The sequence below is a fragment of the Dysidea avara genome, chromosome 6 (genome assembly GCF_963678975.1).
Source record: "Dysidea avara chromosome 6, odDysAvar1.4, whole genome shotgun sequence".
Classification (NCBI taxonomy): Eukaryota; Metazoa; Porifera; class Demospongiae; order Dictyoceratida; family Dysideidae; genus Dysidea; species Dysidea avara.
In genome coordinates this window covers 7,933,069-7,946,771 of record NC_089277.1, presented here as the reverse complement: position 1 = coordinate 7,946,771, position 13,703 = coordinate 7,933,069, and the positions used below count along the sequence as shown (strand labels likewise).

At 35.8% G+C, this 13,703-nt stretch overlaps 1 protein-coding gene across 1 annotated transcript in view; it reads right to left on the bottom strand.

Moving 5' to 3' along the window:
• The window catches only part of LOC136258253 (uncharacterized), a 194,826-nt gene that overhangs the window by 60,307 nt on the left and 120,816 nt on the right, over nt 1–13,703 (bottom strand). The window contains exon 9 of the mRNA XM_066051572.1: nt 8,214–8,312. Coding sequence (XP_065907644.1) covers nt 8,214–8,312 — 99 coding nt within the window. The remainder of the gene's footprint in view (nt 1–8,213; nt 8,313–13,703) is intronic.

Genomic DNA, 13,703 nt, shown 5'->3' with positions numbered 1-13,703 from the left:
AGAGCATGTAATAGCAAGTTCATTCAAACTATCCCACTAGTGGTACAGTTCATGAAGTTACATACTACAACAATTAATGATTCTGACAATAACTACCAATCATGACAAGGTTTAAAAAGTTAGAATATTGCAACATTTGAAATTATTGTACTGATTATGTCCAGTCTATACAATATATGTACTGTTCAGTAAACAATACCCATACCTAGAATATTACACAATTCCATCGTTTTGTTACACTACACAGTATACTTTTCAATAGTTCATACACTAACAGGATCCACACAGTATTGTATATCACTAATAGTTATATGATACTGATGGGACTATGCATGTTACACTATTTACATGTAAACGGTACAAGGAGCAGCTGTAAGGACACTCTATAATATTAACCAATTCACTGTGTGAACAATATTTGTATACTGTAGGGTTTATGGTAGTAAGCAATGCCGGGCTCTGTTCAAAAGTATTAAAATTACCTACATGATATTTTATCCCTATTAACCACTATATCTATCACTGCTTGCATACCATTGATGAATGGAAGACATTTAGTAATGAGTTGTCCAATGTATTTAAGTATTGACATTAAGAGGATGGCAACTATTATTAAACCTGTATTGTATAACTTAGTATATATATAAATACAGCAGTCAAACGAATACAGTAACATACGTGTAGCAGTTAATTATTACAAGTGTGCCAGGTGTATAATTAATGATGTATAAATACATACAACAGTATAGCTATACAATATACTACTCAAATACACAGTTTGCCAAATCAATAACAAAACAGTATTCAAATCAATGATGGTGTCTTGGTGGACACCTAATCGATTATTATCACACTACATAATTTATTGTTTAATCCACTACAAGCCGTCTAAATAAAATGTACACATGTGATGAATGAGGTTTAATAAATTTACTGATAAATGCTACAGACAATTCTGTGATTTTTGCAACAGGGAGATTACTGTGTTATTAAGTGATGTAATTATTTTTTTATAATTTAGCTAGTCTATTATTAGTTCAGCTAAGTGAGTTGTGAGAGATCAAACTACTGCACATATTCACTGGAGAATCATGCACAAAGTAATTGGGTCAGATAACATGTAGCCACTAATTTAATCTCCCACACAGCATTTAATATTGAATGATGCTTGGCAGCTCAATGTACAGTTGAGTAACAAATATTTGTAAGCATATCACACAATAATGGAACACCAAATTTAATGGGCACAGGCCAAGTTTCCACACTGGACCCATCATTAGTTTTCATGTGAAACTCTAGAAAACAATACAAATATGTACACATATAACAACCACCTGTACCGGCATCTGTAAGCTTATTGAGAAAGGGTGTGACATTTTCACAAAGCACTAGTTACTCATCAAGCAACACTAATTACATAATGCGAGTTCAGTCTGTGTTTCTAATTTAAATGCTTCCACCAAAGTACAGGAGTTGTTTTGCTGGCAAAGAGGAGTAGGAAGGTCCTTGAGCATTGCATGATTCTTAACTCAAAAGTAGCTTTCCAGGTCACACTATGGCTCATTTGGTTTATGTTGCTAAGTAGCCAGTTGACGGACACCTCAACTTTATTCAAAATCCTGCCCACAATTAGTTGGAGTACATACTTTGCACTGTACTCTTGCTTGGATACTATTGAAATGTCAGGTATATACGAATATGAGAAAAACCTTCTAGTTAACACTGATTAACCTTTGGTTCTTTCATGTAAATTGTCACCAGGTTCATTTTCAGAGTACATAATTTTCATGTGGGACTATGCTCCCGAACCCCATGCAAATTTAAAAAACCTTTCACCAAAATTCCTGGAGCTACTCTTGTCATCAGTACTTTTTCAGCTCATGTTATGAACGCACACCGAAACAGGATATATGACAATTTTACACTTGTCGAATTTGTCTTGGCTTGTTGTGCAGCAACTTCTAATAGCCAGAACTAGAATCAGAATGGAATGTAATAGAACAGGATGTATATTCTTTGTATATCAAGACTGACTTGTGACATGCTGTTTGTTTTGAAAACTAAATTCCTTACAGCAATCAGCTATTAAGCAGTCACTAAACAATTGCTTTAGTTGTATAGTTAACAGTATTTATTGTTAGATTCTCCTCCTGTGTAAAAGTAGCTATAAGTCATGCAGTGTCCACTGACGTAATTAATAAAACTGCTAGAATGCTTGGCCAGGGCATAACTAGCTATTTAAATAGCCATATTTATTATATAAAGCTACAGCAGATTATGCACATACAGGGGATTAGATTTGTCCCCAAACAATTACAATTCACAATGAAGTACTTGGTTAAGTAAAGTATTAAGATTAATGTCTAATTATACAACCAAGTACTAAGAATAATACGAAATGTGGTTAAAATTACGTCATAGTAATAATAATAATAATAATACTAATAATAATTTTTACTGGCTCAAACTTGGCACATGATCACCCTGATATTACTGTTATCTGTAAATCGTCTCCATATTTTATTGACATTACTATTCCTGGAGACAGTAGGCTACACCAGAAATTTGTTGAAAAGAAAGAAAGATATTCTGATTTGTGTATTTTAGTGAATAAATTGTCGAAGACATCTTGTACTGTTGTGCCAATTGTTATAGGTTCCCTGGGATCAATCTCTGTTAGTCTCAGTTCTGAGTTACAAAAGATTGGTGCTAATATAAACTCTATACCCACCATGCAGAAGTCAGTTATACTAAGTATTTGTAGAATTTTACGCCACTATTTGACTTAAGAATTTATTAATAATTGTTGTAATTGTTTATTAGTAACTGTATTTGTGCTGTAATTGTACTTGTCACACCTGTAACCAATCTTCCAGGTTATAAGGGGGTCCTTGTTCCAGAATGTTCCTTCCTTTATTGTACATTGTACTACATATGTTCTGAGTTACATATGACAATAATAATAATTCTTTGCTTCATTACTTTTATTGCAAAGACAAGTTTATTTTATTGAAGTGTCTATATTGCTGGAGACTCTACAATTTCCCAAAAGAGCATGGAAAAAATTTCAAATATGTTGACTTAAAGATAGAGATTTGTAGACCATGGAAAATGTAAGTGTTTGTTTACCTGTTGTTATTGGAGCTCTGGGTCTCCCTGGCAGCCAATTTGAAGAAAGTAAATATTCAAGACTCTTTAATAGCTTTACTTCACAGCATTACTCCTTAATCATTATTTGAACATTTGACTACAATTTCTTTTGCTGAGTAATTGTACTCCTGTGCCCTGGGCTAGGGCAAGGACTTTCTTTACCAGTTTTTGTACTGTGCATTTGAACACAATAACAATAATTCCTGGGGATAGCCATATCCAGCAAAAGACTGTTGAAAAGAAAGACAAACATACAGACCTATGGATAAAAGCTCAGAGGATTTGGAAAACTACAGTGTCGGTGGAACCAATAATCATAGGAGTACTTGGTTCTATCCCTAAGGAACTTGAAGCTAATTTGCAGGAGCTTGGAGTACAGAAATCATCCATTCCTGTGTTACAGAAGTCTGTACTTTTAAGCACTTGTTTTATCTTGAGACATTACCTCACTTGAGATTCCCATGTGTCTGGTTGATACAAGGACATTTTTGTTTTGTATCCAGATGTGCTAACTATTCTGTGTTATGTAATATAACAATCTACATCCTAAATTGAGTCCGAGAGTCATTTCATTCTCTTATTGGTAGCTAACTGTTCATGTAGGCATCTGGTATTAGTTTTCTATCTGGCAAAATATGTCAAGGCTCAAATGTACGGAGCATTTTCTGGAAACTAACATTAGACACTGTGCTAAAAGGAATCATATCTTTGGTGATGCAATGGCAAACTGATGTTGTGTTCTCCACATCATTGAACTCTCTGACAATGGCTGGGCTTTCTCGAAGGAATCCTTTATCATTGGCTGATCCGAATCTTTAGTCTTACTGTTAGTCGCAACGTTCCCTTGGATCGTTTTAATCTTAAGAAATTTGGCATGGTGGCTGTACTCCAAGTGCACCATCATATTAATCGTACTTCCTTGATAGTGTGGTTTCCTCAGGCATAACTTACAATAAACTGTTGTCCATTTCTTTTTGCCCTTTTCTTTAAATTTGCCACCTTGTGCAGGAAAGCCAAAGTGTTTACAGACGCTGCTCCTCACCTTCTCTAGTTCACAATTTTCTCTAGTTGAGTCACTACTCTTGCTGTCAATGCAGTCACTAAGAACACTAGTAACGGACTCAGTATTATTGTCCAATATGATAACACACGTACTAGAACTCACACTTGAAGAAGCCAACATAATGCAGTGCCAACATAATTAACCACAATAATCTGTCACGTACACGGTCACGTGTTAAGTTAAAGTAACCATGTGCACATTTTTGATAGTTCAAAACTTGTTATCACACTACCTATAGGTAATTTTGTTATCAAGATAATTGTTTTGTCATTTTTGTCACACAGGCCTACGTAGCATGCAACTCAAGTACATAGGTATAAAGTGTTAAAGGTAAAACTAGCTAACTGCAAGTTAAAATAAGTTTTCATACAAAAATTAGCATGCATGCTGACATTTTCAGGGAGAAAAATGCTCTTGTTTTGATCACAATACATCCAGCAATAGCTACTATATAAATGTGCTCCTACCAGGCATTAGATAATGTAGCTATTTAATTTGAATCAATGCCATGTAGGTTTAATGTAGCAAATATGTAATATGAATTTAGTTATATCACAGCAAGAATAGAATATCTTAGTTATTGACATGAGTCCGAGGTGAAGCTGAGGACAAGTGTTAATTAATAACTAAGACATTCTACTACTGCTGTGATGTAACTGGCTTATATGTATCCAAGTAAGTATTTAGATTAACATGGTTTCATGTACTGCCAAGACTTATGATAATATGGTTTCATATACAGCTAAGGATGACTGTTAATATCTACAACTGCTTTGTGGTATAACTGGTATATATCCAAGTAAAAGACTTTTAGCACTTTGATGTATACGACTTAATATTCTGCTTGCATCAGAAACATTCTTGGTGTTTAGCTAACACCTTACTAGGCAATGTGGTAGTTATTGCCCCAAATAAGGCAGTTATTGCCTCGAATATAGTAGTTATTGCAGTGGAAATAACTACCATATTGTCCAAGTAATTCTTTGAAGTATTAGCGATGCACTGATACCGATACTAGCATCGGTATCGAGATTATTTTGATGGTATCGGGCTTGTATCGGTTTAAGTACAAGTCACCCGATACTACTGATACTCGATGACGTAGGATAATTACTTTTCAAGATGGCAGATGCTGAAGCATTAGTGACATGTGAAAGTAGTATGGCTGTGATAATCGATGTGATAGAAGATGAAATAGAAAGCCACGAAGCCACTGAAAATAGCCACAAAGCCACTGATAGCTACCACTATACAAATGGAAGGTGAACTGCCAAGTGTTGATAAAGGAGTAAAAGAAAGGAAGAAAACCAGCAAGATATGGAAATATTTTAAAGTCTACAAGAGCGACAATAAAAAGGCGATATGTCTTACTTGTGAGGAAAAATTTTCTCGAGGAGGAAGCGTTTCAACCAAATTCAACACAAGCAACCTTCGTTATTGTTATTAGCACTTTACAGTGACCAGCACTGAAGGTCTGACAGCAACATCGTAAGCATTTGATGGTACACAAGGATCAATTTCAAAGTCTTTTAGAAGAGGAGAAGGGAAGAAAGGAAAAGCCAAAAAAAGCTGAAGGAGTTGCATTGAAGTAAGAAACATTGAAGTCCATGGTAGAAAAATGCACAGCGTACAGTGCAAATAACTCAAGAGCAAAGGCTATTACTTACTGTGTTGCTGAAATGATCTATACTGACTTACAGCCCTTTAGTATTGTCAGTGATGTAGGGTTTGAGCATCTGCTGGCTGAACTTGAGCTCAGATATGTACTACCAAGCCGTCGACAGTTCTCAGAGGTTCATATTCCTGAGATTTTTACAAAAGTCAAACAGGGAATCTCTGAGCTTTTGAGTTTGGTTAGCTGCATCACTCTGACCACTGATATATGGTCAAGTACCAATTGCTCTCATTCGTTTCTTAGCTTGACAGCACATTTCAATGTGGAAAGTAGAATGGAAAATAAAGATGTCATGTTGTGTGCTTGGAAATTCGATGAATTACACACTGGTGTCAATATAGCAGCTGCTATACTATCTCATGTTCGCCAATGGGAGGTAGAAGACAAAATAGTGTGTTTTACGAGACAGTGCCTCCAATATGGTAGCTGCAAGGAATTCTGCAAATCTCAAATCATTGCCATGCTTGGCACACTCTCTCCAATTAATCATCAAGGATGGTGTTTTACTGCAACCTGCAGTGCAGCAGTTATTAGCCACTGCTAGATCCTTAGTGGGTCATTATCATCGTTCCAATTCATCATTTCAAAACTTCAAGAAAATACAATCACAGCTCAACTTACCTGACCATGTCCTTATTCAGGATGTTACCACTAGATGGAACAGCTCCTATTATATGTTAGAAAGGTTAGTAGAGCAGAGGTAAGCCATTACAGCAGCTAATACTGAATGTCAACCACCTGTTGAACCAAACACACAACAATGGCTTTTGGCTGAAAAGGTAATAAAACTTCTGAAGGTTTTTGAAGAAGCAACACGGGAAGTTAGTGGAGAATATGCCAGTGCCTCTATAATCATACCAATAATCAGGGCTCTAAAGAAAAAATTTCAGAAGATGAGGATGACCATGGTGTTATGTCTATGAAGAGAGGTATGTTGAAATCCATACAGGACCGGTATGGAAATGTGGAGCAAGAATTTCTATGTGTACTTGCTACAATTTTAGACCCAAGATTTAAGCTAAAGGGGTTTATGTCTGCTGGTAGTGCAGCTCATGCAAGAATGCTTCTTATTACAGAGTGTGAGGTTTATCTGAAGAAATGTCAGTCAAACAGTGATGAGCCACAGCCGAAATGTAGCAGAAGTGACTCGAGAGAGAAGTCCAGTTCAGCATTATGGAACCTGTTTGATGAACCGATAGCTGATTTAACAAATGGTGATGGTGAAGGTGACTGTGGAACTGAAGCTGAAGTGATAACAGAAATGTATTTGAAGGAACCTGTAGTCTCTCGTTCTGAGCATGTTCATCCCTTAGAATATTGGCAATCAAAGAAAGCTGTTTGGCCATGCTTAGCTCATCTAGCTTGCAAGTACTTATGTATGCCTCCATCATCTGCTGCTTCAGAGCAATTGTTTAGTAGTGCAAGTGATGTTATCTCAGCAGAAAGAAACAGAATTTTGCCGGAAAAGGTTGAAATGTTGCTCTTTATTAAAAAAAACTTACCTGTTGTGGGATACTAATTGCTTTTTGTAAGTTTTCTTGTGCTGTAAACAGCACCTGTATTGTACCCTGACACTTTTAATCACATGTTACCACTTGAATATATTGTTTAATTGTAGCATTGGTATTGGACTCGGTATTGGTGTTTTTATCCAATATGGTATCGGTATCGGTTGTAAAAATCTGGTATCGGTGCATCACTATGAAGTATATAGCTTCACTGGTGTAAATCATTTTACAATACAGCGAAAACAGATGTATAAGGAAATAAAGAAGCACATATTGAAACAAGGTCCTTTTATTTGATAAACTGACATGAAACTTTGTTAGCAAGAACCACTCTCCTCTCATATAAAATGTTCTATTATATTATAGTGTAGGGTAAACTTTGACAGTTAATTTTAAGGACAACGATCTGGACACCAACAACCAATCAAGATAATTGCAGAATTTATATCTTTTAATGTATGCGCACATATGGTGCACCATCCACCTACACACACACACTGGAAAAATCCAATGAGAAAAGAAGTAGTGCTCACAATAGCTAGCTATAGTGTTATTCACAATAGATCTTTGGAAAATTGAAGCAAAATATTAGGATGCGTAATTTCCATGGCCAGTGATAATGATTGCCCCTGAATGTATTACAGCAGTGTAGCACTGTACTGCTTCATTCCATTTTCTGATGTACAGAAATTAAAAGAATGTACATAATGACATTAATCTTGGTAGCATTCCAACAAATTTACCACATTAGCTACTTTGTTTTTGTTTTACACAAACAGTAAAGACTACTCACAACTACAACATTATGTCAACTTACATTTGTTCTGCACTCAATGTTTGCATTGTTGTGTAGCAGTGTTGTAGCCACCAAAGCATGTCCTTCATTACATGCATAATGTAGTGGAGTGGCATTGTTCTACAACAGAAAATACATATACTCCAATGATGTCACATACTCCACAGGCACACAGTACGTAAATCCTACAGAGTACACAGTGCACCCTGAGTTATCTAAACAGTATTATATTGTGACAAACCATAAATTTACCAATTCATTTATAAATACATGCACTTGTCAACAAAAATGGCCAGTACCCTCCTTTAAAGAATACGCAGACCAGTGATGGTTTACTGCAGAACATAAGCACATATCACTTAGCTAATTATATTAAATATAGGTAAAATACTTTTAATAGCTCATTCATATTATCCAATTAAAGGTACAGTTTGTAAAGCTACATACTATGAATTAACAATGAATGGCATATTCATGATCAGTCATGACAACATTAAAAAGAGTGAGTGCATTGCAACAATTTTCAATTCTTTTATTGGTTATATCTAGTTTATATCATTCCACTATGGTAGTGCCACATGATGGCTTCCCTATGTTGACAGGAATTAAACAAATTTTCCATTGTGTCTGCAGAGGTCCTTCTCCTAGTGTCTCATCATTTGTAACATCATGATTGCATAATGGGCTGAATATAGCTGAATATGAAGCGTAATGGCTACTTCGCTATTTCAGTAATTTGTATTTGGGCATGTCAGGGGCGGATCCAGGGGGGGGGCTTTGGGGGCTGAAGCCCCCCCTTCATATTTAGGCTTTACTTGATCAATATGCTGAGTATTATAATGAAATTTTGTCTTAGCATAATTATATGATCACTAATAATACAAATACTCATAATACCACCTTATAAACATCTTTCCATGGTATTATCAGTGGATTTATGCTAAAGTTTATGCAACAAGGACCCGGATCAGCATTGAAGGTGTACAAGATCGAGATACTCTAATAGAGCAGTCACCTAACTACTCTAATAGAACATTCACTGGAAGCATATAGTTGGCTCTGTTATTGAATTTTTCCAAATCTGCCTGCATCTATACATACAATGAAGTGCATTGGTCTGTTTAAATGGCTTCATTCACCTACTTGTGTAGTTAATATGTATGGAAATACTTACACAATTTCCATTAAAAATGCTCTCAGATTCAATCTTGTATTTTCAAATTTCAAAATTTTCCACTTTCAACATTATTACTCTAACGTGCACCTATTCAGTGTTGTGCAATTGTGAGAGGGTGCATCATGTACTTGGTTGTCTGTACCTACCCAAACTTTTCCATTAACAAAAATGCTTCAGAGAACCATACCTATAATCTAAAGGCAGTATATAAAATATCTACAGGCAGAAAATATTATGAATTTAAAGTGGAAATGCCTCCAAATTGCAGTATTTTAGCATCTATTTTTCAAAAATTTCCTGGGGGGACATGCCCCCAGACCCCCCTAGTTCCAGCATACTTCGCATGCTAGGAAGTGTGCTTCGCACACCTCTACCCAAGAGATTAATACCTTGAGTTAGCCCCCCCTTTATAAATCCTAGATCCGCCCCTGCATGTGTTCAGCAATATGCCTGGCACCAATTTTAATGCATATGCGTGGGTTCACCAGTCATAATAATATTGCAAAAACTCAACAAACAAGTATAAGTTTGATTAGGGATTATAGAAATAAATAGTAGTGAAACAAGGGAGGTTGCCTACACCTGAAGATACACTAGTGGACATTTAATCCCTTTTCAGTCGTGGGTATAGATTGAAGTAGAGATTAAAATTAATGTCTACTAGCATATCTTCAGGTGTAGTTGACCTCTCTTGTTTCACTATTCAGTTCTTGATCCCTACTCAAACTTAAAATTCTTAATTGATTAATTTATTCTTATACTTGCACTATTCAATAGTTCATGCACTAACAACATCCACACAGTACTTAATACAATACTGATGGGACCTATGATCACATGTTACAGTATATTTACATTTACATACAATTTTCAACTAGAATAGGGACCATACCACATTGATAAAAAATACTGAAACAGGCTGGAGCAGTGCACGATATTACATCACAGTAAAATAACAAAAAGTGTTATATCCTTTCTGTGCTCAAGATACCACAATGGAAATGCACAGTAGGGAATATAACACTTCTTACTGTTTTACTGTGATTTAATATTGTGCACTACTCCAGCTTGTTTCAGTACTTTTTATCTATGTGCTATGGTCCCTAATCTATTGAAAACTCCAATTTTTGTGTGCATGTTTGCTCTTTTTTGTAAAGTAAAATTTCTATGACTGGTGAACCCACACATACCGCATCAAAGAAATAAATGGTACCGTTGCACCCCAGCTATCAATTATCATCTGAAAAGTATCCATTATGCTTTGTTGTCATCTGTGTTCAACCCGTTACACAGTATTATGAATCAAGAGCTGTTCAAAAAGCACCTCTGCAATAAAAGTAGCCGATTTGAAAAATACAGACGATTTCCATTACAAAGGGAAGCCATCATGCGCTACCACCAAATCAACACCTTTTGCCCTTAGCAAAGATGGATGGGACACAAAGGAGGACACTGGTAAGTCCAGGAAGAATGTATTGTATGTACTGTGATATGCCAAAAGGCACGTGTCCAGCTGAAGCAACATCGAACAGTGAAAAAATCAAGCTTGTATCCTTAGCCATTATTGAGTTACACTTGTCTAAAGGCATCAGTCAGTCAGTCAGTTATTCACTAGAAAATCAGTCTAAAATTTTTTTTTAAAGTTTGTAGCAACTTTTTGAAAGCATTTTCGGGTGTGTCTGAAGGCTTGAATGGGCTTAGTTTTACCTAACTAATACTGCTTCATCGTAGTCAGGGAAAACTTAGGCTGTTTTTTGAGTGTTGTTTTTTCATAGACCACACCCTAACCTCTGTAGTCCCTACCATACAATACTATAGTAATGTATGATACAACAAGAAGCAGCTGTTAGGACAACGCTATTTTAGACACTTGTAATATTTATCTGCTATGTAGCTACATACTGTATGTATGTATGTTTGACTGCTGTATACTTCGCTACACAACACAAGCTTAATACTAGTAGCCATCTTCAACTAAAAACAAGATGAATCAAAGTACCTAGTATAGTGGTTCTTCCATTGTCTAGCCACCGATTAACTGAACATTCTGATATCTGAATAGTAAAATTGCCTGTTCCATTAGAGTATTTTGTTAAAGGTGTGCAGTCATTTAGGGTAAATGAACAGGGCTCAGTATAAATAAACGAGTTTCATTTATCCAAAATTTTCAATTATCTGAACACAGTCAGGGCTTAGGTGATAAGGACTATATGTAATTATACATAGTAGGGTTCCTCCTAAAGTGATGCATGCTGCTAAAATGTCCTCTCTAAAAACCATCAAGAAAAATCATATGCGACGAAAACTACCTTCAGGGAATAATCATACAACATTCAATATCAGTACAACATTAAAAATTATAAAAGAGATACAGAATTTTTTTTTAAATCATCAAAACCTGTAATTTGGTCTGACTGCATGTCTCAATGCCTGCCCTACTGCCTGCCTGACCACAGTTGCAAGGCTAGAGGCCAAATGAAGTAACGTATAGCTACCATTTTATGTCACAACAACAAACTTAAGGGTGAGATGTGCTTTTACAAATGTCTGCCTTCTGCGCTTTGCTATTCCTTCTACTTTCAATTAAATAGTCATCTTTCTTTTTCATGCCAGGAAACCATATGAAGATGATAATTTCCATACTGACACTTTCCTTGAAGGAGCATATTTAGATTCCATGAAACTATCTGAGGTGCTTAGTGTACTGGGTATCCTCTTACAATAGTATTAGGTAGCAGTATTTAAACAGCATGGTAGTACTGTTTAAGTAGGGATTCCCAAAAATGACGTGCACCACCTAAAATGCCACCTTCAAAAATCATCCCAGAGACAAAGCAAGAGGAGTTCGGAAATCTTTGTTTCATGTCAGTGCTCCCAATGAGACTGAAAGATATGAGGGTTAGTCTGCCTCACATTGGACGAGCGGTTTACTATCATTTTTTCATCACAATTTTGCCTTCACCCTGGTTGTAGAAAGGGCCTGAAAGGCAAAACTTACCCAGCAGCTTGCCCATTCATGGAGAATCCAATGGTGTAAATTTCGTCTTGGTAGAGGACTGCAGTCATAAGTTATGATCATAATTAAGCACCTGTAGTTTATTTTCTGTATTGTCACTGTACAAATTGATTTTCCTGTTGTTGCCACTTTTTAGCGCTGTATCTGCGAAACTTCAAGGCTTCTAAAGCTGAAACTTTGGTTGACTATTCCTTTGGCTATCTAGATAAAGAAAATGTAATAAAATGGAATTTTAAAAATGCACTAACATATGGAGTTCTTGCAGATCTGGTCACATTTACTTATTGGAGTGTTGGAGTAGCTACACACATGTGTATGGTTTAATTGCAATGTGCATTCATACAATGTTCATATAATCTGCCATAATTATGTACAAATCTGTACCATTAAGTAAGCTATGTCCTCTTTACCAAGTGTATAAGCCACTCGAAGCACACACTCAACAATGATCACATTATCATACACTACGTATATCAAACAGTACAGTAGTACTGTAGTAAAGTTCCACTGTAAAATGATGGGCATTGCCAAAAATGTTCCCTATAAAAACTAGGGCTGAGGTAATCATACTCATGATTCTTTGCATTATTCTATTCAGAATTTCCTGGAAAAGTTTGCATTATGCTCCAAAATTTATGTATTAAATAGAAATGTAGAATTGACTATTTATTTTAAATTCTATGGTTAATTATTATTGCACATAAACAAGATATAAGTTATTTTATTGTTGTAAGAGAGTAGTATGCAAACATAGGATGTATCAGTGGGAGATACAGGGGGGCTACAATGGTTTCAGCTGAGACCCCCTCTGAAAATAATACGCGCTCTTTATATATTTATGATTCATGTGTTATACATAGTGCATTATATTAAGACTTTTCCTACTGGCAAAATTGGCAAAATTTCATACTTTTCCTTTGAATTATCATTACGGCATTCAACAGCAGATAGTTAGCCCTTCTTTTGGTCCTCGACTTACAGCTAGGCTGAAGTTGCAATTCCAGAGTGGAATCTGAAACTCCCTCTGAAAATTTCTAGATCTGCCACTGTGGATTGCTTTATTAGAGTATATATAGGTGAATGTTCTATTAGTGTATCTCATCTGGTGAGTGATTTATTAGAGCATATTGATCTGGTGACTGTTCTGTTAGAGTATATCGATTGTTCATTAAGGAAATCTTTAATAACTCTTTCAAAATGCTAGCATAATGCTAGAATAATGATTTCAGGGATTATGATGAAAATTATTCTGACGTAATTACTGCACCCCTACTAAAAACCGTCATATTATCATATGCAATGAAATCACCTTGACCAA